The sequence below is a fragment of the Danio rerio genome, chromosome 15, assembly GCF_049306965.1.
Source record: "Danio rerio strain Tuebingen ecotype United States chromosome 15, GRCz12tu, whole genome shotgun sequence".
Lineage (NCBI taxonomy): Eukaryota > Metazoa > Chordata > Actinopteri > Cypriniformes > Danionidae > Danio > Danio rerio.
This window is the reverse complement of record NC_133190.1, coordinates 34,131,714-34,157,333: the sequence shown is the minus strand read 5'-3', so window position 1 is coordinate 34,157,333 and position 25,620 is coordinate 34,131,714. Positions and strand designations below refer to the sequence as shown.

Here is a 25,620-nt window from a genome sequence, read left to right as displayed (position 1 = left end):
ATGGGAAACATCCACACACACATTTACACATACACACCCACACACTAAGGAAATTATGGCCTACCCAATTCACCTGTACCCCATGTCTTTGGACTGTGGGGGAAACCGGAGCACCCGGAGGAAACCCACGCGAACTCCACACAGAAACACCAACTGAGCAGAGGTTCAACCCAGCGACCCAGTGACCTTCTTGCTGTGAGGCGACAGCACTACCTACTGCGCCACTGCCTCGCTCTCTTCTGTTCATAGTCTCTTAAATTTAATTGAATCACTCGCATTAAAGTCCACATGAACTGGAAGTTGCTGAGACTTTTATTGAAGTGATGTGCTTCCATCTGAAACAGTATATTGGAAGGGCTGGGCTTTTCTTTTTGTGCATCATGCCCTCATCGCAAACTAATAGTAGGAGGGGCGTGGTTAAGAATAATGTGGCTGCAGATGCAGACATCAGAGATAGACCGGAACTTTAAATGGAAAAGCAAATGATCAATGATTTGAAAATTACTAAAACCAACTTTTTTTCAGTGGATTAACTTACACAAAGGCATTTAATTCTACTGTGGCAACCCCTGATAAAGCACGGAATAAGCAGAAGGTGAGTGAGTGAGTGAGTGAGTGAGTGAGTGAGTGAGTGAGTGAGTGAGTGAGTGTTTAGGTTAAAGAACTTATTAATTTGTGCACAGATAAATTGATAAGTTAAAGAATAAAATGTGTGTTAGCAAAATAAACATATTGATTTCACGTAGACATTAAAGATGGTACATTTTATAAGTCAGACTATGAATGGTCTGTTTGTAGATGCAGAGAACATGTTAAATTACAAGTTACATATTGCTTGCTTGTATGTAAAATTTAAAGTAAAACAAGATCCAACGACAAACGTGAATACTACTGAAAATATTTTTTAAATAAACTGACAACTGTCTCTATTAATAAATAAAGGCTATATTAGAGCTGTATATAAAATAAACATAATTAAATCAAACCTTTAAGTAGCAGAAGATTGCATCCAAATTAAAATATGTATATAACCTCTAGATTCAATATTATTATATTTAACCTTATAGTATATTAACAGTTTATAAAGCAACAATATACAGTTGAAGTCAAGTCAGAATTACTAACCGTTCCGCATTATTTGTTTTATATAGTGATGGTTTGTTCTTAAGACAATTACAAAAAAATATATGTATATAATATATATGGGTAATTCTTCATCTACGGCCACTTTTATGTCCTTTTATCATATATCCAAAAATATATATAATTTTGTTCAAATTCCTCTTTCTTTGTCAAACTAACAATAAAACCTACTTTAAAAAAAAAAAAAAACCTTTCTATTATATTTTTTCATATTATTTAATCTCCTTTTAGGTGTCAAAATCACTGTTTTCACCTTGTCACACACCCAAAGTTTTAAACTTCAACAATGAAAATCACATTTTAAAATATTATTTATCTGGTATCTATAAATGTATCTTAATTAAGCACTACTGAAATCATTTAAATATTTTATAGTTATTATTAATGTGAGACTATTATCAATATTGTTTTTTATACAAATAAAGCTGCCTTAAAACTAGACAAATTGTTCAAACTTATGAGGCTATGTTAATTTTTAACGTAAGTTAAGTTTTTAACGTTTTTCTTAATAATAGTGACCTTAAAATGATTTTTAAAAATACTGTTTTTATTCTTGCTGAAATAAAACAAATATAACCTTCTCCAGCAGAAAAAAAATATTATATGAAAAACTGTGAAAAAAAAAAATCCTTTTCTCTGTTAAACAATATTTGGGGAAATATTTGAAAAAGTATGTAAAAATCACATGAGGGCTAACAATTTTGACTTCAACACATACATTATATGCAAAACATAACTAAAATATTTATCCTTTCACAAATATTATCAATCCTAAATGTAACATTTCATAAGACAACCTAATCTGTTCTATATTTTATATTAAATCATCGAAGACAGTCTGATCTGTTCTATATTTCATGTTAAATCTTCCTCTACCAATGAAAGAATGAATAAATCAAGTTACTCTGAACACTTAATACAGAATTGACAAGAGATGGAAGGGAAAATTCTCAATAAAAGTGAAATATATACTCTCCAGTGGTGTCATAATCATGCGTTTAGGGTATCTTTTTTCCACAGAGCTCAGATTCTCTTTTCTAAAGTGAACAAAAGCTCTTGTAACAGATTAAATAATGGACTGTCAGGAGGGAATGGAGGAATAAACCACACCAAACAGCACTCGGGCACTTTTGAGGAGGGAGAAACACTGAAGTAAATGAAATATGGAAATGGAGTGAACAGCAATAAAGGCGAGAGTACCAGGGGGGAAGAAACAGGTCATGGCAGTCAACCATTTTATGAGAGTCATCAGGGGAATAACGCTGAGATAAAATAAGGTCGTGAGGGAAGCAGGCTGGTCACTTTACACTCACCAAGTAAATGTCAATCCTGCGGCTCCAACCAACAGAAATCACAAATCTGCCAGAATAAATAAGAAAAACAATCAGCCAAAAAAGATGAAGTGGATAATGTCTGAGAAGACTGTGGTCCAGAGACTCACGTGTTTCCATGCAGTGTCAGATAGGAGCAGTCACAAATCTCTGGACATTTTCCTTCTGGGGAGAAATGTAATGCAGGGATTCACTTCACAGCAGATTTATAGGTAACGCGGGATCATATTTCAAAGCCTGAATAATCAGTCATAGTCAGGAGCAACGAAAATCAATCAAATACACATTATGAAGAATTACTGACCTCTGCTGAGTATCTTCACACACTGGCCGTTGTTGAAGTTCCACAACTTAATGAGGCCATCTCTCCCACCAGTCATTAACCTGGTGGAAATACACAAGGATATGAAAAACAATCAGAATTTTGCACCAGGCAGATAGTTTTACTACTAACCTTCTTCCGCTAGTGTCAAAGGTCATGCAGGTTATTGCAGAGTCTCCATGAGCGCATCCAAATTCAAATATTAGAGCTCCGGTTTCCACATCCCAGATTTTAATAACCTGAATAGAAGGAAATACATTAAAGAATAACTTTCATACATAATTGCTGTTTTATCAAACATTTAGCTTGTCAGGGGTTTAAATCTGTACTTAAATGATCAGTTCACCAAAAAATTGTATATTATGTTATTAATTACTCATCCTTATATCGTTCCAGTCCCCTGAGACCTTCCCTGTTCATCTTCAGAACACAAATCATGGTATTTTAGATTAAATCTAAGAGCTTTCCCATCCTCCATAGACAACAATGCGGTCACAAGATGTTTAGTCCAGAAAAGGAACCAAAAACATTTACAAAACACTCCATGTGACTTCAGTGGTTCGACTGTAATCAAACATAGCCCTGTTAAAAAGTTTGGGTAACATTTTACAATAACATTACATGAAAATTTATGTATTCATATGTAAACTAAACATTACTTTATTATGAACGAATGATAAGTTAATGCAATTCCCAGGGTTGTCCAGACCTACCTGAGGCCAGATGCAGTATGAAGAGGCATAGAAGATCATTCTCATTGAATTTACAGTCCCATGGGAAGAGGGTTGTGAGCAAGCGTTTGAGAGGAAGAGTGCCAAATACCAGGACCTCTTGCATGACTGCAGGTCGAGGTCGGCTGTTGCCCTGGACCAGTCAGTATGGAGGATGCTTACAGCCATTAGAGTGATGGGGAGTGAGAGAAGATAACTGTTCGCAGGATGGGGGAGGCAGCAGAGAGAGCTTCTTGCCGGTTATGGAGAAGCTTAGCTGAAAGCCAGGGGAAGTTGATGGGCTGTGATTTGGCTATCACTGATGATCCACCAATGTTGAGGGTGTTGTGGTTTAGGGTTGAAACACCCAACGATGAATGGGTACTGCCTGATGACATCAACTCTTCCTGGCCAAGGCTACATTCACCAAAAGTGAATGAAGGAGAAGCATCTTTGGATGTAATTGTATGCTAATAATCATTAACTAACTTTAACTACAACAGGAGTCACATGAGTTCATGTGTGAATAACGGCTATCTTAGTTACTTGTTAGTACATCCTTGGTTGTTAATTAATGTATTAAGTGATGATTAGCGCATATTAACTCATCATAAGGTCATAATAAAGTAATGTTTAGGTTACATATTAAGTAGCAAAAGATTCAAAGTAAATCGGCACACTGCCACTTTAGCTCTCAAAAAAATGTTTTAATGTCAATATTACAAAATCACAACGTTTCGACCGACATGGTCTTCATCAGGTAAAAGGTTTTTTGCTAGGTTACATATTAACACACCATTACTCATGAACTGGTATTTTAAAGTGTTACCAAATTTTGTGTTTCAAAATGTAAAAACTACTTTGTTCACATTAGTATGTTGTGTAAGGTCACGGTGCACACTTGCAACAGAAAATACAACAATTGTGTGTTGCTGACTCTTATGGCAATATGTCACACCGCCTGTAGTAAATGCATACTGTACAGTCATATTTACAGTTTTTTAAACGTTGTATGATTACTGTTGAACTACTGAATTCACAAAACAGGGATGTTTTGACAGCTTTTGATTTCTTGTTTGGACTTTGACTTCTTGAACGTCTTGGTGTCCTTGGAGGGTCAGATAGCTTTCAAATTTATTCTACAATATCTTAATTTTTAATATTTGTTTTGAGGATGAACAAAGGTCTCGGAGATTGGAACAACATGGGATGAGTAATTAGTAATTAGTAATAATAATAAGTTAATAAGTTAATTAATAATAATTTTTGGATAAACAAATCCTTTAAGACTTACATATTTTAATGATACTGAAGTTTAAAGAAAATTTTATGATTATCAAACATTTTGCTTCAAACTAAAATACAAAGAGTACAGCGTTACTAGTTTTATTTTATTTTATTATTTGTTTATTTTACAAGGAATTCTCTTCCAATTCTCTAGAAATCTCTTCTACCAGGGGGGCCTGGCCAAAATGGCAGCACAAAAAGTTTTAAATTCAACATTAGACACACATAAAATATCACATATTAAAATTTATACAAAACATTCACATGATTCTTCCAGGTAAGACTTCAAAAGTATTGTAAAAATATTAGCAAAATTGTTTCTAACATGAAAACACTCTGCATTTCATTCCATAATGTAGGGCCAAAGGAGGAAAATGCTGTTTTACCAAACTCTGTATATGATCTAGGAACAGTTGAATGTAATTTATAAGAACTTTGTGTACTATAAATAAGTATAATGCGATAAAAGTTTAGAAATATACAGTAAAATGGCAATTTACCCAATAATACCTACTGTATAGCACTGAATAAAAGCATATGCACTTTTCTCCTTTGGCGCAGAGAAAACCAACCAACCATTATGTACAAAGTACATTAAATGTTACGTGAAAATGCATTCATCACAAATCATATTGCAGCATGAAATATACTGTCCAATTTTTTTTAAAATTAATGACAGGTTTCCATAATCTCCATAATCTATCACTGAAAGGAAACAGCTTTTGGATGATTATTTTTCTTGCTGCGAAAGGAAGCCACTTCTTAATACAAAAAATAAAACCCAATTTAGATCTGAGCTACTTTACGAGATTTTCGATATGAAAATTAAAACCCAATCATTTATCAAGCCACATGGCCAAATATTTATAACTGTTCACTCTTTCAATACAGGGTTAAGATTGGTGAAACCTTCGCCTGTGTTTAACTGCGATTAGTTCTATGCATGCACGGTTTACACCTAATAGTGTCTAATAGTCTTGAGCATCTTGATTATTTGGATCAGCTGTGTTTGATTAGAGTTGGAGCAAAACTGTGCAGAGCTGTGGCCCTCCAGGAATCAAGTTTAAGGCCTATGTTTTACAATTTTGGAAAGGAAAATTTACATTTTAAGCAAGAAGACTGATCAACTGATCAAATGTTAATTTAATGAAATATAAAATTACATGTTTTTAAACTTGCTGCCAATTAGGAATTATGAAAAATGACAATCTCGGTTGTATCTACAGTATGCGCTATAACTACATTCACATGAACTGAACTGAACTTAAACACTAAAACCTGAACCACACTGTTCCTGTTACTATGACCATTTATGTGAAGCTGCTTTGACACAATCTACATTGTAAAAGCGCTATACAAATAAAGCTGAATTGAATTGAATTGAATTTAATTGAACATTTGAAGGTCAAGCAATGACCATAAGGAACTGAAAATCTGCATCCTTAAAAGCACTCACCGAGCCCTCAGAGCAGCTCACCACCTGCCTAAACTGCTCACTGTATCCGCAGCACAACACAGGCTCTTTATGGGACACAATCTGAATGCCTTTAGGCTGTGGTCTACAACAGATGGAACATAGAAAGAGAATGGATAATAACTGCATTATAACAATTCTAACTAAATATATCATAATGCCTTTATGGCAAACTGATGCTCTTAACAAGATATAAATATAACATCCAAGATATGTACTTTGTCTTAAGGGAAAGTAAAGCGATTGAATCTGAGGCAATGTAGAGCCCTTTCGCTGCTGAAGAGTAGATGCATGCAGACAGTTCTCCCTTGATTTGACTTGAATTTGGATGTGCAGTAAACAGACACGTCTGGTCCTTTATATGCCATATCTGAAAAAAAAGCATGATAAAAAAATCATACGTTTTCATATTTATGTTGCACCCCTCTGTTCTTTTGATTAAAGAAATATTTCACTGTAATATTCATTTACTCACTCTTATGTTGTTCCAAGCTTATTTGACCTTCTTTCTAACATGAACCACAAAAGGAGAATTTCTAACAATGTCCATGCCTGCTGTTTTCAAAATAATAAACATTAAATGAGGACTGGCGATAGATGTTCCTCCAAAAGGATTCAAAAGCAACTAAGAAATGTTATAACAGTGGGTTTGTACTAGCTTTGAGTAATGAACAGACCGAATTTGAATTTTTTACATTTTTTTATTCTCTATAGTGGGCTGTTTACAACTGTACTACGTCTGAATCTGTAAACAGGGTCAGATTTCCCTATAATTGTGACCTATAAAAGTGTGTGCAGATCCTGCCCCCATCCTTTCATTCTATTATTTTGAATAAACAGCTTATTAAAGTGTTCTCTATTGAAAAAAGTGCAGAAAGAAGTTTTGTAGTTTTATAGAAGTAGTTTTAAAGAATGTTTTATAGTTTACTGCCAAACCAAAATGTTCAGTTATTGCTTAAAATTTATGGCAGCACTGAAACATTTGTGTGTGATTTCCATGTGTATACTGCTTTTTATTCTAGAGCCCCTGAAAAGTGTGTATGTGCCCATGGCTTTGAAAGTTTTGCATCTTGCATTCACTTGCTACAGTTTTCCATTCTTTTTATGGTTCTGACATGGGTCATATACTGTATTATTTGGTAAAGTTACTTTTAAAAGTAATATATTACTGTTAAGATGCCATATCACCCTGCATCCCAAAGCTGGTTATTTGCTGAAGCTAATGGAGAGTTCAGACTGCATGCTTTTCAAAGTAGTAGTGCCACAGATGTTTTCACACTGCATAACTATCTGGGTTAGCGTTCTGTCTGTGCTGTGTTTGCAATGTAGGATGGATCGGCGACAAGAGAGTTCACACTGCATGACTTTAAAATATGAAGAATCACAGACAACTTTGTCTAAACTATGTCTCACAAACAAACATGAGTAGTGACATGGAGTTCACGTAATATATATTTTGTTATTATAACGGGAAAAAGAAGGCTTTAGCTTTAGATACTTGTGTTGCTCGCATGGCTTTTAAAGAGAATTAGCAATCTCTTCTCAACTTTTACTTTTTGACCCAGTTGTGATATTGCTTACATGACACAAACAGACACGGGTGCTCCTGCCAAATTTCCACTTGTTTTTCCTCCATTTCTTGGGTCCAAATAAACTGAAAATGAGTGCTTAGGTGATTGCGGATGTTATTTTCAATCAGAACACATTTCACAAAGCATAATTTGAATTGCCGACAGCTCCATATATTTAGCATGCCAAATATCTCACGCGTGTCGGCGACTCATCTGCGATTCTCTCAGATAGTGTCCTTGATAGTTCACTCACGTGAACAAGTACCGATTTGTCTGTGATTTCAGGCATTTGTTGGCAATTTCTCAAAATCCATCGGCGACTCAAAATCAGAGCTAAAATCATGCAGTCTGAACACGGCATCAGCAAAGCTAAGTTTGGTCAGTACCTGGATGGGGGACCACATGGAAAAACTAGGTTGCTGTTGGAAGTGGTTTTAGTGAGGCCAGCAGGGGGTGCTCAACCTGCGGTCTGTATGTGTCCTAATGTCCCAATATAGTGAAGGGGACACTATACTGTCAGTGAGGGCCGTCTTTCGGATGAGACATTAAACTGAGGTCCTGACTCTCTATGGTAATTAAAAATCCCATAGCACTTCTCATAAAGAGTGGGGGTGTAGCCTCGGTGTCCTGGCCAAATTCCCTTCAATGACTCTTACCCATCATGGGCTCCCAATCATCGCTGGTGTGTGGTGAATACACACTATACACTAAAGAATACACATCTGCCATTTTACCGAACTACAAATCCCATCATGGCACTCAGTTTTAAATCACCTTTTAAATTCACATACACAGCTGCAGATCATCTTTACTGTTTACTTGAACTATTTAAACACCACAGACACGTTCATTCCTTGCTCAGTATTGTTTCATGTTCCTTGCCTCCATGTTTTGCTCTCTCTAGTTTTTTGATTCTTGGACTGTTTTTGGATTGTCATAGTTTTCTGTCTGCCCCTACCTTTGCCTGTTTCTTGGACTAATCTTTTTGGATTGCCTATTAATGTTTTGCTCCTGTTTTGCCTACCTGACCATTCACTAAATAAAGATGCATGTTGAACTCCATCTCTTTTGTCATGCCCACATCATTTTAATTACAATCTTAAGCCTATCTTAGTCTTAAAATACACAGACATACACACAAAACAACATAACATATTTATATATGACTAACACTAAACAAAAAAATAAAAAACAAAATAGACCATTATTCTAAAATATATTATTTGGAGAAGATTACGCATCTGTAAAATAATGCAAAAAAATCTTTTAACAGTTGTTAAACCAAAGTAATAAAATTAAAAATAAAAATAAATCACTTTTTTTTATTATTTGTACAGGATATGGAATGATCAAAAAATATGCTTATTCTGTACATTTCATGTGCTCTTTTTCCCCAACAAAATAGTATGTCAGAGATTGATTTAGGTTGTTAAACTTAAACTTTGACTACATTAGACATGGTTTGAAATTAACTTTCTCGCTAACCGGCTAATTTAGCTATTTTTTTATTTACTGACCCTTCAGATGTTCTACTATCAAACACCAAAGTATCAAAAATATCAGAAGCACTGTGTCTCATGTATCTCAGCTATCATTCACCATTCACATCTGTACTATGTTCAGATTTTAAAAACATGTCTTTTCTCTCAGTGTACGACCCTCTTTATGTAATGTTTTACTAAATTTGAGTCTCTAATTTAGGATGCTGGATAGCAATTACATGCAAAGTGGCAGAACATTATATATGAATCATAACGTGCCAAACTGGCCAGTGTATTGACACGCATTACCTGCCACAGTCAATTGTCACCCCCATTTGCCAAGTTTTAAATTCACATCCTAGTAATGTTACTTTTCCCATGAATGCATTAAGGAAAGATTGTGTGGATTTAATGATTTCTGGTTTAAAAAGACTTTGAATACAGTTCATGAATTATATGGGCCATTGGTGGTGCTTTTTAGAGCCATAGAGCTGGACAAGCCATTAACTTTCATTATACTGAAAAGAGTAATAAAGACACCTTTTTAAAAAAATCTCCTTTTGTGTTCAGCCTCTTTGATAAAGAAGGTACAAAAGCTGCCATAGTGGCGGTACCCTTTTAAAAGAGACAAAAATAAAACAACACATACTTATACATACAACTAACACTGACAAAAATCCAAATTTTAGACCATTATTTTAATATATATTATTTGAAAAAGATAAATTTCATTATACTGATAAAAGTTATATAAGTAATAGACACACTTAAAAAATCTTTTTGATTACAACCTCTGTACAAAAGCTTTCATAGCTTTTTAAAAAGGGACACCTCTGTAACTTTTAAAAGGGTACCACCTCAATAACAGCATTTCTGCTTTTTCTTGATAAAACAAGTGAAAAGTCATTTGAGTAAAGAACAATATAAGAATGAGATAATCAAAAAGACAAATGGCTGCAGTTGACTTTATACATATATGTCAGTATTCATTATTAGGTCATAAATGTTTTCATTAATAACATTTGGTAACATTTTTATATCAAGACACTGTATGACTTTATTTTGATTGTCCCTTTAATGCATTTTGTTGAATTTAAGTTACATTGGATCTACATGCCAACTAATTCTCATTAGATTACAAGTAGACTGTTGGGTTGGGGTTGGGGTTGGGGTTAGGGTAGGGTTATTGTTAATTATCTTGTACTTGCAAAGTTTCCTATAGTCAGTTAACTGAAGGAGCAGTCTCAACAGATAATAAGCAGTCTTCTAATACTCAAATGAGAAGTAATTGGCATGTAGTTGAAATGCAGCTTTTAGTCAACAAAATGTGCAATAGGCACCATCAAAATAAAGTCTTTGAAAGACTTTGGCATTATGGGATTTTTAGGATTTTGAGTAATGAATGAATCCCTCACCTTTGCAGTGTTGTCTGTGGACACTGAGTAAATGTGTCCATTCTCTGACGTGACACAGACGTAGGCAACAGGGGCGGAGTGACCTTTCAAAATCCCTGTTGGATTTCTGCCATTTCAAAATGTAAAATTACTAGCCAGTATTGAACATCAGTATTTGATCGCATAGTATTGTATGCATAGTATTGTTGTCTGTATGCATTTCAAACAATAAAGATCAGAGAAGGTTAAAATCTCTTTGTGATATCAGAGAGATACCACTTCGGAATGAAAAGTAAGGGATATGGGGCATTTTCAATTTATTCACATGGAAGATGTGAGGCGCATTCATTTCGAACTGTGATCAAAACTATGGATGCTGCAATTACATTTATTGTATAATATTAAATCGTTCTGCACAACCTCCATGGTTCAATATGGATATGGATATTGCGTTTTGTTTTTTGTTTTTTGGGTTTTGCAATAAAATTAATAACTTGACTTTGCATTTCCCGTATTCCTTTAATTAGTCTCTGAACTGGCTCTGTGTGTGTTAGAATGTATTTCTATCTGTTGAAACAAAGCTCCCTGCAAGTAAATCCCCCATCAGTAAGAACTAAAGAAGAAGATGCTTTCAGGTGAAAATGATATGAGCCATATGTCAGAGCATGAGCCATGTGGGACTCACACGGGAGATTTGAGAACTGCCTCATCTTAAAAGCTGGATGAAGGTCATGACGTGCAAATTAGGTCTTGCTTCTCAACAATAAGACTGCATTTACACTGCATGGTTCAAGTAACTCAATTCCGATTTTTTTTCTCCCATGTGGGGAGAATATAGATCCCATATAGATCGGATATGGTCCATGTACATGTAAGTAGAAAATATAGAATTGGACAAATCATGCCACAGACATTACATTAAGATGCCTACTGGTTTAAAATGCCTAGATTTAAAGAAGATAGCAACATGAGAACTTTTCTGTCATAAACTAAAGTATAACAACTTGTCAAAAAGAATTTTACAAATAATTAAACCCTGTGAACACATTAAAAACAGGAATGGAGAAAACTGTGCTCTTTTATTATCAGCTGGTAGTCAGTGCCCGCTATTTTTTTCCTGGCCATTGAGCCTTTGCAGTGTGCAGTGTAAATGCAGACAACCGGATCGGAGTCACATTTAAAAGATGATGTGAGCAGGTCATCAAAAAAAATCAGATACAGTTACAAAATCGGACTTGCACATCAAGATCTGCAGTGTAAATGCAGCCTAAGACTCAGGTGATTTACAATCAATAATTAAATTGATCCATCTATCTGGGTGAAGCAGTAGCACTGTAGGTAGTGCTGTCGCCTCACAGCAAGAAGGTCGCTGGGTCGCTGGTTCGAACCTTGGCTCAGTTGGCATTTGCATGTTCATTTGCGTGGGTTTCCTCCGGGTGCTCCGGTTTCCCCCACAGTCCAAAGACATGCTGCAGGTGAATTGGGTAGGCTAAATTGTCCATAGTGTATGAGGATGACAGACGACAGGCCAGCAGGAAGGTGTAAAAAAATTTGTTATCATATGGACAAGTCTAAATGGAGTACTTGTTCCAAAGAGCCGACCCCGCAACCATAAGGGACTAAGGCCGAAGAAGAAGAAGAATTATCCATCTATCTGACTTTGAGCATTCAATCGGTTATGCCTTGGAATGTAAACATTTGGGAAATCGTGTTCTCTGTAACTTTCTCATCTGCATCATAAAGTAAATACATCTCATTCCTGTTGTCTTTGTTTTTAATATTGATCAAACAACTAAATAAAATTATTTCATTTATTCTTTTCTTGAATGAATAGCTACATAGCTCAGTAATGCTTAACCTTTATTTAATTTATAGAGTGAAGATTATATGCATTGTTATCTGATTAGATTTGTAGTTGATTTAACTAAAAACTTCTGTTAGGTACACTGTAAACCCTAATGCTGTAACTAATTAATTGAGTTGAGTTCTATTAACTTAAATCATTAAAATTCGTTTATCTTAATTAACCTTGATGAGTATTTAGAACTTTTTCTTATTTTTGAGTTTGTAAAAATTTAATCTTTCAAGTAAGGTGAACAATTCTGCTGGGTTTAATCTATACAAAATGTCTCTTTAAAGTTTCATTAACTCAAATTCTGTCAGACTAGTGATTTTGCGTCTGACGTCATCCAGGTTCACGTACGTGCTCATGCTTCATTCGTTTTTTTCAAGATGGCGGATCGGCCTCGCTTCACACTACAGTAAGTAAAATATTTACAAATCCAAGAAATATTAAATGTATGTTTTAATTAATATAATCACAGTAACAGTTCAATGTAATGTAGAGTTAATCAGGGTGCGTTTACATGTCGTACATTACAGAAAACATGTTTAGCCTCACTTGTTGCTAACTAACGTTAACATTACTGTTTAAAAAGTTAGAATCAGTGCAATGTTAGCGTTAGTTGTAATGTGTTAACTCTGAATTTTAACAGAGTGTGATAAAGACAAAAATATTTAAAATCGGCAGATTACATTTTTCAAAAAAATTTAAATCTTGGCGCGAGTATGCCTTTTCTCAGCCTGTGCTGAAGTTGTCATGGAGACGTGCGCTGTCACAACCGCATGTCATGGCGCTGCGCTGAACTCCATCCAGTCTGTGAATGTGGTATTATCTTCGCGATCTGTAGGCACTTCGGAAACGAAAGGCACAAGAAACGTAACGTTAATCATAACTCAAATGATCTCCGCCTAAACACTAAACGGTATTTTCTGATGACGCGCAAAAACGTAGTCTCAAAACTTAACTCTGTCACACGCAGCTTGTTGCTTGCTGATCCATGTATGAGGATAGCCTGACGGAGAACATTTAAGCTGCGCTCCTCACCTGAGCAGGTACAGAGCAGAGCTTCATTTTACACTACCACATTGAGGTAAAGTTGGTTTTATATTCATACATTCATTTAGTAACAACTTGTGACTCGCTCCATAAATTGTTTACCATGGTACTTTGTCTATTCGTTCTGAAATCACATGCAAGTATGACATGAAAACAACATTACACTAAATGCACTATTTTTTTTTGACTGAACAATGTTGTACTTTGAAAGTCATTGGCTGCTAATATGATTTCACCATTAAGAATATGCAAAAATTACCTTTCTGAAATTATATTATTAGGGAGAAAGTCTGAATGTGTAAATATAAAACTAACTTTACCTCAATCACCAGCACTGATCAACACTTATTTCCTCGCGCTTAAGACGACATCTCTGCATATCAATGATTACCTGATTAATGCGATCAGTTAAGTGAGTTTAAATGTCATTTAGGTCAAATGTATTTTAAAGGTATGATAAAAGTTTTTTTTTTTTTCAATCTATTTTTTAAAATGTCTACTCTGGAGAGAATATAAACAGCCTAAAAAACAAAGTATGCATATCTATAACACATTAATACAAAATTATGTTATTAAATAAAATAATAACAAAACAAAATATTCAAGACGTGTTAAAGAAGACAGTTTTCTGATGTGCAAATTTTGTAGCTTAAAATATATTTATATCTTAAAAATATTTTAGTCTATATATTTTTACATCATTAGACAATAAGGTAAGTTTTGTTATTTCTAGCTTTTAAAATCAGGCCTTAAATTTCTTTGTCGTCCTATTCAGTTTTAGAAATTTCAATACTGTTTAAATTAAATCTGTGTTCATCGAATTAAAGCAACTAACATGATAATCAGCTCTATTGCTAACCGTTTTGGAGGTTAACGTTAGACATCAGGCAATTGTACTACTTCCACTCTCAGCTAAATGACACTGTGACTTTGTGTACATACAGAATTGAAGGTCGGGTGTTGCTGACTACAGATCGGTTCTTAAATGGAGGCATGTGAAAGGTGGGTAAAATATTTATTTTGTACTACTATGCCTGGCATATCCAGATAAAATAAATATTACAGTGTATTTATCAATGATACTTTTGCAGCAAGGAAAGTGAAACTTCAGCTAGACCTTGAGTTCAATTTACAACATGAAGATCCTGCTTTCAACATCTGATCAATACCTGGTTTTCATCTGAGGTAAAAAATAGATAAGTAAATGAAACATAATAATAATATTAATACATTTTTTCTAGAATTGTATATTTTGTGGTGTGGGTTTGTTTTATGAAATTCTCTCTTGTTTCTTTTTGCTGTTTGCAGAGTACCAACATGTTACAAATGAGAATTTTCCCCACAAATTCTTTGCAAAACTGGACCACCACCTATTTCATTTGATGACAATTTTAAGGCAAACAGCATCCAAAACTGGCAAGACAGCAGATACCCTGGCTAATCTTTTAAAGGTTTATGATGAGCAGGTATGTTTGGGGTCACGTGTTAAAGTATACATTAAAATATAATTTGAATTATTATTATTTTTTTAATTTTTAAAAAATTGATTCTTGATTTCCAGGAACTGAATGATGTCAGTTCATGACGGACTACTGTTATCAGAGGTCTTTTGGTCTTGCTGCGTGAGCGTGACTTTAAGATTCTTTAGGAACACCATGGTAAGACTTCATTCATTCTTTTCACAATTAGGCATGTTTAATGAAAAGATGAAAGTTTTGAAAACTTTTACTTAACATATTTGTAATCACGAATAGTTGATGAATCATATAATATTGGCTCAGTCATTTTGATACTGTCCTTACATTAATATCCTTGAATTATATTTTTAGATTGATAATCCTGCTGACTGAAGATGCTTTATTGGCCCTGCATTCACTGAGGGTCTCTGTTGTCCTGAAGAATGAATTGGACACCACCCACAGCACGCTTCCAGACCTTTCTTGTCTTGTATGGATTAATGTATGCTCTTCACATAATATATAGTAAAGGACTTTGAACTTGTGCAAAAAGTTTTGCTTGGCATGGATGATGGAAAATAAAAAGTCTCGTAGCATGGAAACCTTAAAGAATGAGTTGATGTAGAGCTTTTTTTTTTTTTTAACTTAATAAAGACTGTCTCTGGGGTAGTAACTTCAAAACATTTATTTACCTTTAATTGGTAAGTATGCATTTAATTATATATAGGGATAGTTTGTCCAAATGTAAAATTCTGTCATTTACTAACTCTTCACTTGTCCCAAACCTGCTTGAATTTCTTGCTTCTGTTGAACACAAAAGTTAAGTAAAGCTGACAACCTGTAACCACTGACTTTCTAATAGGAAAACAAATACTGTGGAAATCGGTGGTTACAGGTCTCAGCTTTTTTTTTTTTTTTCAACAGAAGAAAGAAACTCAAACAGGTTTGGAATAAGTAAATGACAGAATCATAGTTCAACCAAGACTGAATATATATATATATATATATATATATATATATATTGTAACGAGCGCACACATGCCACGTCGCCCTGGGGCCTGTTTCAGTAAGGAGGTTCAAACAACTCAGAGTTTAAACTTGAACTCTGAGTTGATTTACCGAGAGATTAAAAACTCAGAGTTTTCGGTTTCAGAATAGCTGATCTGAGTTGGGTCAATCAACTTCGAGTAGACCAACTCAGAGTTAAGCGCGCACACCGTGACTTCAAAAAAGGCATTATCAATGGAGCGCAGACATTACGAGTGACTATGGCAATATCTTATAAAAGAGATCACCATTTCTTTCTCCGGCTGAACTTGATGTTCTCATGCAAAGTTATAGCAAATATGAGCTTATATATTTGAAAATAAGCAGCCATCAGTGAAGAAGAGACAGTTAGCGTGGAAAACAGCTGCTCAAGTTAATGCCTAATTTCACTTTTTAAGAACTTAAATATTTAAGTATAATAAAATAAGTAATGTAATTTGTGACGTTTATATATTTTTTTCTGAACTTTTTTTTTATACATTTATTAGTTTTAAATGATTTAACAGTGCACTTGTGTGTCTGCCTTTTTATTGATCAAGTGATATAGGTTAATATAACATTTAGAAGGTAAGCAGTACTAAAAATTATTTTTAGAAAGAATAATAATCCCATTAATCTAGTTACAGTGCATATCGAAGGTGAATTTAATTTAATTATTTATAAAAAAAAAAGGATAAGCCATTCTCGTACAGTTCTTCTGTGTGTGACTAAAATGTAGGCAATAGCTATGTTTCCATCCAAATATATTACATAAGTTTATGTGCAAAACTGGAATATTGCATAAAAGATCCGAATAAAATTCCATCCAACGAGTCAAAGAGAAAAAAAATCGTCACTTCCTGATTAAACTGGCACCAAATATCAACAGTAAAAGCAGAATTTACTGTGGTAGAAGAAGCTGCGTCAATTAATTCTTTATTTAGCCTAATTAATGTACTTGCGCCTCGATGTCAGAAGACAACGCTGAAACACAATAAACACGTGGGGGCGTCTGAAGCCATGAGACGCGGAGACTCTTGACACGCACCAGACGCTCGGAGGTAATTAATAATATACACTAATACTGAAACAGTTAAGGCATTTTAGAATGACTAAAACAATATTTAAGACGTGTTACAGTGTGCTCAGCCTGCTGGGTTGTTCATTTACACACATTTTCATTATCATATGATCATGATCTTTTTTTTTAATGTACATGCTGTAATTTGTTCAGTAAAAGTGTTTCCATCGTCGTTTATGCGCAAATTTTCTATCAAATAAAAGTTTATCCTACTCAGTTATGCGCGTTTTTTATGCATATTTTAAAAAGTTATGTGCATCATGACGTTTTTATCAATCGTTTTTATGCACGTATCCAAAATAAGCATAAAAATAGGTGGGTGGAAACGTAAGGCTAAGGCGAGAAATACCGCTTCATCTTTAAAAAAGGGGAGGAGACCGACAGAAACTCTGAGTTTAGAGAATAAAACCTGCTTCTGACCAGGTTAGATTCACAGAGTAAGTTACCACAGTAACTGACTCTGAGTTAAAGTTACCTCTCTTTCAGAAACAGGCTTGACTTACCCTGCTTTCTCGAGTTTAACAAACCTGCCATTTTGAAACGGAAAACCCAGAGTTTCTCTCAATTCAGGGTTAAAATACTCTGAGTTTTCACTTAACCTCCTTTCTGAAACAGGCCCCTGGTCGCTAATTCAACCCAGCTGGACCATCATCAACACAGGATCGTTCACAGCTGGACGTCATCAAGTGGAGAGGCATATAAACCAAGCCCACGCAAGGAGAAGATGAGCTTCATTCACCCAATGGCTCCATGCGCTAACGCTTGTCTCTGTCTCTCCACAGCAGACTCCAGCTCGTGACGATCCCACATCCGACTACTCACTGTCCTTCACTTACTTCCCGGAGCACCAGAGCACCTCACCTTGAAGAAGAGCACCGTTTACACCCCATTCACGTTGTAAATAAAGCACCCTCCGGGGACTTGTCTGTAAACTTATCCAACTGTGTCGCTGTTTTCCCTCTGCTTTGCTACAATGTATATATGTGTGTATATATATATATATATATATATATATAATCATAATCTGCTCTCCGTTAAACAGAAATTGGGGGAAAAATAAATGGGGGCGAATAATTCTGACTTCAACGATATATATATATATATATACAGTTTCTGTGTAGTTTACACTAAACGAGTCACTTCACAGAATGTGCACTTATTATTTTTTTTAACGAATGCCTTAAGAGTAAGTTTTACACTTATTAATGTATTATTAAATTTTATCAAACTTATAGTTGTTTTTTCTTGAGGCTCTTATGTCTGATATCATATTTACATTGTGGGTAATTTTTATTCATTTCAGAATAGTGTTCATTTTCAATCTCTTTATGTCTAATAGTTTTTATCGTTTTAAGACATTTGTAATTGCATAGGAGACAAATTTGAAAGTACTGTTGGACATTTTTTCTTTAACAATAAATGTCTAAAATGGTATTGTCTGTGTGTTTTAAATTACAGATTTATTTTGACAGATTTATGGGGTTTAAAGATTAAAATAATGGCTAATTTTATTTGTGAAACTGACGATGGAGAAGTTAATTTTAAAAAATGCTATCAAAATGTATGAGCTGGGTGACTAATTATGTAAAGGTGAGATAAATAATTAAAAATAAGTTAATTGCTATTAAAATGTATGAGCTGGGTGATTTAAGTATTTAAAGTTGAAAGAAATTAAAGCAATTAAGTTAATTGGTATTAAAATGTATGAGCTGGGTGACTAAGTATTTAAAGTTTGGAAAAATTAAAACAATTAAGTTAATTGCAATTAAAACGTATAAGCTGAGTAACTTGGTTATTTTAAGTTAGGTGAAGTGTCTTGCATGAGTACAACAAACTCAAAACTTAATGTTTCTGTTTACTTAAAATAGATAATTTCATAACTTAAAAAATTTGACGTAACTGATTACCTCAAATTTTTTGAGTTTTGTCAACTTATTCGGGATTACAGTGTACATGAAAAACCTGTAAAGTGTTTTTTTTCGTATTATATTTCCTATATTGTGTTTGTTTTGTTTTGTATTTTGCTTTTTACTGACCATATTATATACCAAACCATATCCAAATTACCCAGCAGGCACACAATGTCATAAGACGTTTTAATATTATGTTAGATTTAGGTCTTGAAGACAGATTACCAAAGTTTTATGCCCAGCCATTGTCCACAGACAACATTATTTTGACGTCCAGTAATACCGTCAAATATCGTTGATGTTTGGTTGTTATTAGGTTGCGTTGATAAGAGACTATAATCCAATGCTGAGCCAACATCTTAAGCCAACATCATATTGACGTCAGATACTGACATTTATTCGTCAGGTATGGCACCCCAAAACCAACGTCTGATGGACGTCATAGTGGTAACGTCCACACAACGTTAATCTATAACATCATTATTTATTCATTTTCTTTTCGGCTCTTTATTAATCTGAGGTCGCACACGGGAATGAACCGCCAACTTATCCAGCATGTTTTTACGCAGCAGATGCTCTTCCAGCCACAACCCATCTCTGGGAAACATTCATACACACTCATACACTACAGACAATTTAGCCAACCCTATTCACCTGTACCGCATGTCTTTGGACTGCGGGGAAAACCGGAGCACCCGGAGTAAACCCACACGAACGCAGGGAGAACATGCAAACTCCACACAGAAATGCCAACTGAGCCAGTCGAGGCTCGAATCAGCGACCTTCTTGCTGTGAGGTGACAACACTACCTACTGCGCCACTGCGTTGCCCTATAACATGATTAGATGTTGATAATTGGGTGTGTTTAAGTTGCATTGGAAAGTGACCCAAATGCAACATCTGTCCGACGTTTGACACATGTTAGTTTGACGTTGTGTCCCGATTTTCATTTCCACCTAAAATGCATCAACCTATGACTTTGGGGTACAACGTCAATCTGACGTCCTGTGCATAACCTAAAATCAAAAACCAAACCGAACCATGAGAAGTCTACTGTTGTATCGCTAATCAAATCTCACTGAAACCTGTGCATTAACCGAGTTTATAGCACCTTCCAGCCAATCGGTATCAAGATTTTCAAAAGACCATTAAGAATAAGAGATTATAAGGCATACCTAGGCACATAAGGAATCCACATCCGTACCACCTTGTCCATGCCTCCAGTGACCAAAAGATTTAGATTTTTACACAGGTCAAAAGTCGTAACCCCTTTAGGAACGATAAAGATTGTTTGGTTGCATGTTGCTCTCTGTGTGACTTTCGTAGACCTTTCATCACTCACTTCTGCCGTCCCTCTCATCTGCTCTTGTTTATACGTTGATGGATGAATGGAACCTAATTAAAAACAGATTGTCAAACATTCACACACACGTTCCTGCTCAAACCGATCACAGCTGACAGTTTCATAGCCCTTTCCCCCTCTGTCTGTGTCACGGTGTGTTATTCAAATGAGTTTAACCAGAGCTTCATCACATTGAGGGTTCTGACAGATCTCTGCTTTAGCATTAACATCCAAGACGACAGAGCTGCTACTTTCTTTTTTTCTCTCACCCAGTTACTCACTCAGAAATAAGGACACAGTACTTGCTATAATCTTGTGTGAATCTGAATGTGTAGGTTAAATTTCTCCCTAAATCAGCTTTTAAATGCAGATTTGCACTAATAAAGTTAACCCTATTTTTAGCATTTCTGTAACTGTTTTAAATCAGCTAACCACATGTTGACCTCTATTCTCATTATCATTGTTTGTTCTGCGTTTTCTGCTTGCTTGTATTTCTCATTATTTTTAATTATGATCCTCATTATTTTAATATAATAACAAGAAGGGCAACATGCTTGTTATGAAATAATGTCAGTTTGGAAAATAAACAGAGCTTATTTTAATTTAGCAAATAATTTCTAACTTTTCTTCAAAGTTGGGATGACCTTAGTAAATGAAAAACAAAAAAAAACAAAATAAATTACTGCAAAATTAGACATTTTAAGATGTTACCTATAACAAGGGCAGTTTCTTCATGGGCTGATGAGGATACAATGGAAGATATGCTTTCAAAATATTTCACCTGGAAATAAAAACAGTGTTACATTTTACCCTTGATTTTAGCAGGAAAAAACTATTAAAACATCAACATATTACAATATAAATATTTAAATAATACAGTTATTTTATACTCATAAACATTAAAAAAATTTTCAAATGGCCCAGATGTAAAAGATTTTTATTTTCCCTATCAAAAAAACTAAATTACAATTTAATAAATGTAGTAATACAATCATAAGTTAATAATAAAAATAAAATATTTTAAATATTAGCAAAAATATTTTAAAAATTGTGTAAAAGCAAGCAAGCTCTATTCTTGTATCCATACACTTTTTTCCCAACAAACCTTAAAAAAAAAAAACAGCAAATGTTTAAAACTACAATGAACTAAATGCACAACAATCTGTCCAGGTCAGTGTCCTTGTGGGGGAAACCGTAGCACCCGGAGGAAACCCATGCAAACACAGGGAGAACATGCAAACTCCACTTAGAAACACCAACTGACCCAGCCGAGGCCCGAGCCAGAGACTTTCTATTTCTTTTTTCTGTGAGGTGATTGTGCTACCCACTGTGTCACCGAGACGTCAGGTGTCCTTAGCAGTATTGACTACTTTTAAACACTTGTTATTGTAAGGAAAATAATTAAACCACTATGGTAAACAGAGTTAAAAATTACCTTTTAAATAAAAAGTTAAAAGTTTTATTTAGAATGGGTGTTGACTAGAGTGGGTAGCTATACATGAAAATTAAGACCTGTTTAAAAATTATTTAAGGCTTACAACACAATATTTCTGTAGATTTAAGACTTTTTAAGACCTTAAATTTTGATTTTGAGATTTAGGACATTTTAAGACCACGCAGACACCCTGTAATATCAGTATTTTGAACAAAATATGAAATATTGCAATGTTTTTAAGTGCATTAAAGCAACTGAACAATAACGGTGTGATAAGACACTTAAATCAGTAGTATACTCATCTAAATATAGTAAAATATTTAACCTTTGACACCCAGTCTTGGTGGACTTTCCATCGGATAAATGTTACTTCTGGAGATTCAACAGCATGGTCAATGCTTATGTTTGGGATGTTGTCAACCTGCGGTGATCTTTTCCACAATCTAGGGCATAAATAAAAGTTAGAAATCCATACACAAGAAATATTATACAAGGCTATTTCTATAGATCTTTATAGTTATAGGCTTACTGATAACAAAACATGTCAGTTTTAGCAAGGTCTTTTAGTTTTCTTTCACATAGTCTCTCTGCAGAGAATTGAACCAATCTAATTAATGTATTCATAATTTTATGAAAATTAGGTCATGTCTGCATGACTTGCGCTTGTGATTTTGTTTTACAAAACTGCACATGGAAAACGGCATTATTAAATCCCTTGTTTACCTCAGTTTCTCCCTGATTGATTTCATTAGTAGGATGTTCACACAGCCCTGGAGTGCCAAAAAGTCTGTGGTTAATCAAATGCGGTGTTTTATATGAAATTCATTTGTGTTGAACAGCATTTTACCTCAGTATCGCCGTATACAATGACACATTCATCTGGACGAGTAGAGCTGACAAAACAATCTTTTTTTTTACTAAAGCATCATCAAAGAAAGTAGGTTTTTGTTCTTACATATTTCATATCAAAATAAATAAAAACAAATGCATAAGCCAACATGCCCTTATTAGCTTTTCTGTACCTCAAACAGAAGATCATATAGCATACAAAATACATCAGGTTTTATTTACAGGAAATATACATAAAGATTATTGTTAACTATTTAAATGCATTAATGTAATAAGCGTTGCTTTGACGTTTTTTAGTTTCCTAAATGCATTGCATTTAAACAAATGACATTATTTTGTTTCCAAAATAAAATAAATAAATTAATGCTTTTTTAAAAATATAAAGAAAATGAAGAGGAATTAAAAATATACAGTTTATAATTAACTTAAGCTTAGTTTAAAAGATGGGGAGCTACCGTTGTGATTTAGGTAAAGATTAAATAAAAAAAAAATTAAAAAAAACAAATAAAATTAAATAAAGTACTGATTTGGCGTCTGCTCACCAGTAATCCAGATTTAAAGGCACAGTTTCCAGTGCACTCAACTGACAACAAGGCTCCAAAGAGGAAAACTCATAAAACTGGAGTTCTCTGGATCTGTAAAATGGAAGAAACGATGCCTTTTGGACCAGTAGTGATCATTTGGGGCTGTTATATAAAAAAAAGTATCTTTCATAAGAACACTAAAAAGTTACAAGCTACACTTCAACAGAGCAATCCTCAGGCTGCTCCAAGGGAACTGTCCCAGTAATAACAGTAAGTTGCTTCAGAAATTGACTACTTCATCTTCATTTGGAAAAGCACGCCCTGAGCAAAACTCTTTCCTAGAAGATTATGTGTATTATGAAGACTATTATGCAAAAATACATGTACTTTGGCAGTATTTTACCCAGTTGCAATAATCAGTTTGTTATACTCTGGCATCAGCACAAAATCAGTAGCCCAGTTTGGTCTTCTAGTGATGGATCGTTCAGGCTGGAATAGAAACAGATAAAAGATTCAAATGAATTATGAAATTGATATAATAAAAAAATTAAGAATCTCATTGCATAGGCCCACACATAATCTTTGCACGCAGAAAATCCGCAGATCCATTTAGCCCATTTATTTACTTATGTGAATGTGTAAATATATATATATATATATATATATATATATATATATATATATATATATATATATATATATATATATATATATATACACACACACACATTTATTCAGTTGTTAAATTACTTTCTGTAGTTTTATCAATATGAAAATGTTTATATGATTTATTAACAATACAGTTTGTAAAGTTTTATTTTCTGTGTTTAAGTAGATATATTACACCGCCTGGCCACTTTATTAGGTACAGTGTCATGAAGGGATGTACATGGTCAGCAACAATATTCAGTAGTCTGTGGCATTGATGCTCAATTAGCACTAATAGGCTCAAAGTGCGGCAAGAAAATATCCCACACCATTACATATCCCACACCATTACACCACCAGCAGCAGCCTGAACCGTTTATTCAAGGCAGGATGGATCAGCTTTCATGTTGTTGATGCCAAATTCTGACCCTACTATCAGAATGTTGCAGCAGAAATCGAGACTCCTCAGACCAGGGAATGTTTTTGATGCTCGGTTTGAACTGCAGCAGATTGTTTTGACCATGTCTAAATGCCTAAATGCATTGAGTTGCTGCCATGTGATTGGCTGATTAGAAACTTGCATTAACAAGCAGTTGGACAGGTGTACTTAATAAAATGGCCGGTGAGTGTATATGAAAGACTTGCTTTGCTTACCAAACAAATGGCTCTAATTGGATTTGCATTGTAAACCTTTAAGTTAAAAAAAACATTATTATTTTTAAATAGGTTAAGAGTAGCATACAAACAAATTCTTCTTGCTCTTCAAATGAAGTTTAGGCGTCCAGAAGCTAACAAGCCCATCTTCTCTGAGAGTCACAACTGTGCCATTTGGAGGAAAGTGGATTCTCAAAAGTGGCTCCCCACAGTTTAGAAACTTCACAATAGCTGGCAACACAAAAGCTGCCATCTTGCTGCGATGCACAGTTTCTTCCTTCTTTTTGTTCTCCAGGAATATATATGTGCAGATCTCATGCTAAAAGAAAGAGAGAGACACTTAAATAGAACTTGCAATAGACATCTATTCAGAATCTCATTGCAAATGTTATGAGTTACATCCACTGGTAACCATGTAGACATTGCTGAGTAAAACCTGAAGGAGAATGAATTATTAAATCTAGAAACATTAAATATTGCTACTGAAATAGTGAGCTTGAGCTTGAAATGCTAGAAATAAAATGAACATGGTAAACATTTTAAAAATCATTAGAACAGTAAGTAAAGAAGATCATCTTCCATTAATACATTTTAGAAATTTCCAACTGTAAATATATTAGCATTTTGATTGGTAACTTGGATTGCTAAGCACTTTAGACTTTTTTTGAATGCTCAGACTCTAGATATTTAATATCTTGACCAAATATTTATTTACTCATTTTCTTTAGGCATATCCGTTATTTCAGGAGTTCACACTTAGCTGATGATTGACAATAAAGCGTGTTTGGCATGCTGTCCCATAAGAGAGAGCCCTGAGCTCAGAAGATCTTTGAGCCTGGGGCTGCTCTCATCAGGAAAGAGGGGAGTCTAAGCTCAGGTAGGTCTCGAGAGCTTCCCTGAATTTGTTCGCTCTACCTATTCCTTGGTTATTAGGGGTTGCAACAGTGGAATGATCCACCAACTAGCATATAGCTATGCAGTGAATGCTTAGTTCTAAAACACTTATATTCACTTATACTGCATGTCTTTGCACTGTGGGATGAAACCGGGGAAAAAAACATGCGGGCACGGGGAGAACATGT

The 25,620-nt window shown here is 34.6% G+C and overlaps 1 protein-coding gene and 1 long non-coding RNA gene across 15 annotated transcripts in view; one reads left to right on the top strand and one right to left on the bottom strand.

Annotated features, from left to right (window-relative positions):
- wdr95 (WD40 repeat domain 95) overlaps nt 1-25,620 on the bottom strand; it is a 40,227-nt gene that overhangs the window by 6,804 nt on the left and 7,803 nt on the right. For 7 of the 13 annotated variants that reach the window (XR_011006488.2, XR_012390936.1, XM_073923840.1 and 4 more), the window contains 15 exons: nt 24,627-24,857; nt 23,640-23,725; nt 23,255-23,347; nt 22,711-22,756; nt 22,587-22,633; nt 22,189-22,306; nt 21,140-21,209; nt 20,262-20,481; nt 10,735-10,840; nt 6,486-6,637; nt 6,250-6,352; nt 2,929-3,035; nt 2,779-2,858; nt 2,585-2,639; nt 2,457-2,502 (listed from right to left, as the gene is read on the bottom strand). Coding sequence is in view for 9 of the 13 variants with exons in the window: in XM_073923840.1 (XP_073779941.1) it covers nt 2,457-2,502; nt 2,585-2,639; nt 2,779-2,858; nt 2,929-3,035; nt 6,250-6,352; nt 6,486-6,637; nt 10,735-10,840; nt 20,262-20,481; nt 21,140-21,209; nt 22,189-22,306; nt 22,587-22,633; nt 22,711-22,756; nt 23,255-23,347; nt 23,640-23,725; nt 24,627-24,857 (1,560 nt within the window). In the remaining 4 variants the exon portion in view is untranslated. Of the gene's footprint in view, nt 1-2,456; nt 2,503-2,584; nt 2,640-2,778; nt 2,859-2,928; nt 3,036-6,249; nt 6,353-6,485; nt 6,638-10,734; nt 10,841-20,261; nt 20,482-21,139; nt 21,210-22,188; nt 22,307-22,586; nt 22,634-22,710; nt 22,781-23,254; nt 23,348-23,639; nt 23,726-24,626; nt 24,858-25,620 lie in introns of all 13 variants that reach the window. The other 6 variants (XR_012390934.1, XR_012390935.1, XM_073923838.1 and 3 more) reach the window with 1 other exon arrangement.
- LOC137487767 (uncharacterized) lies at nt 12,929-15,681 on the top strand. Of its 2 annotated transcripts, XR_011006486.2 has the most exons (7): nt 12,929-12,974; nt 13,536-13,608; nt 14,557-14,614; nt 14,704-14,797; nt 14,921-15,078; nt 15,174-15,270; nt 15,442-15,681. It is a non-coding gene; the product is annotated as an uncharacterized lncRNA (long non-coding RNA). The 2 variants fall into 2 exon arrangements; XR_011006487.2 differs by lacking the exon at nt 13,536-13,608.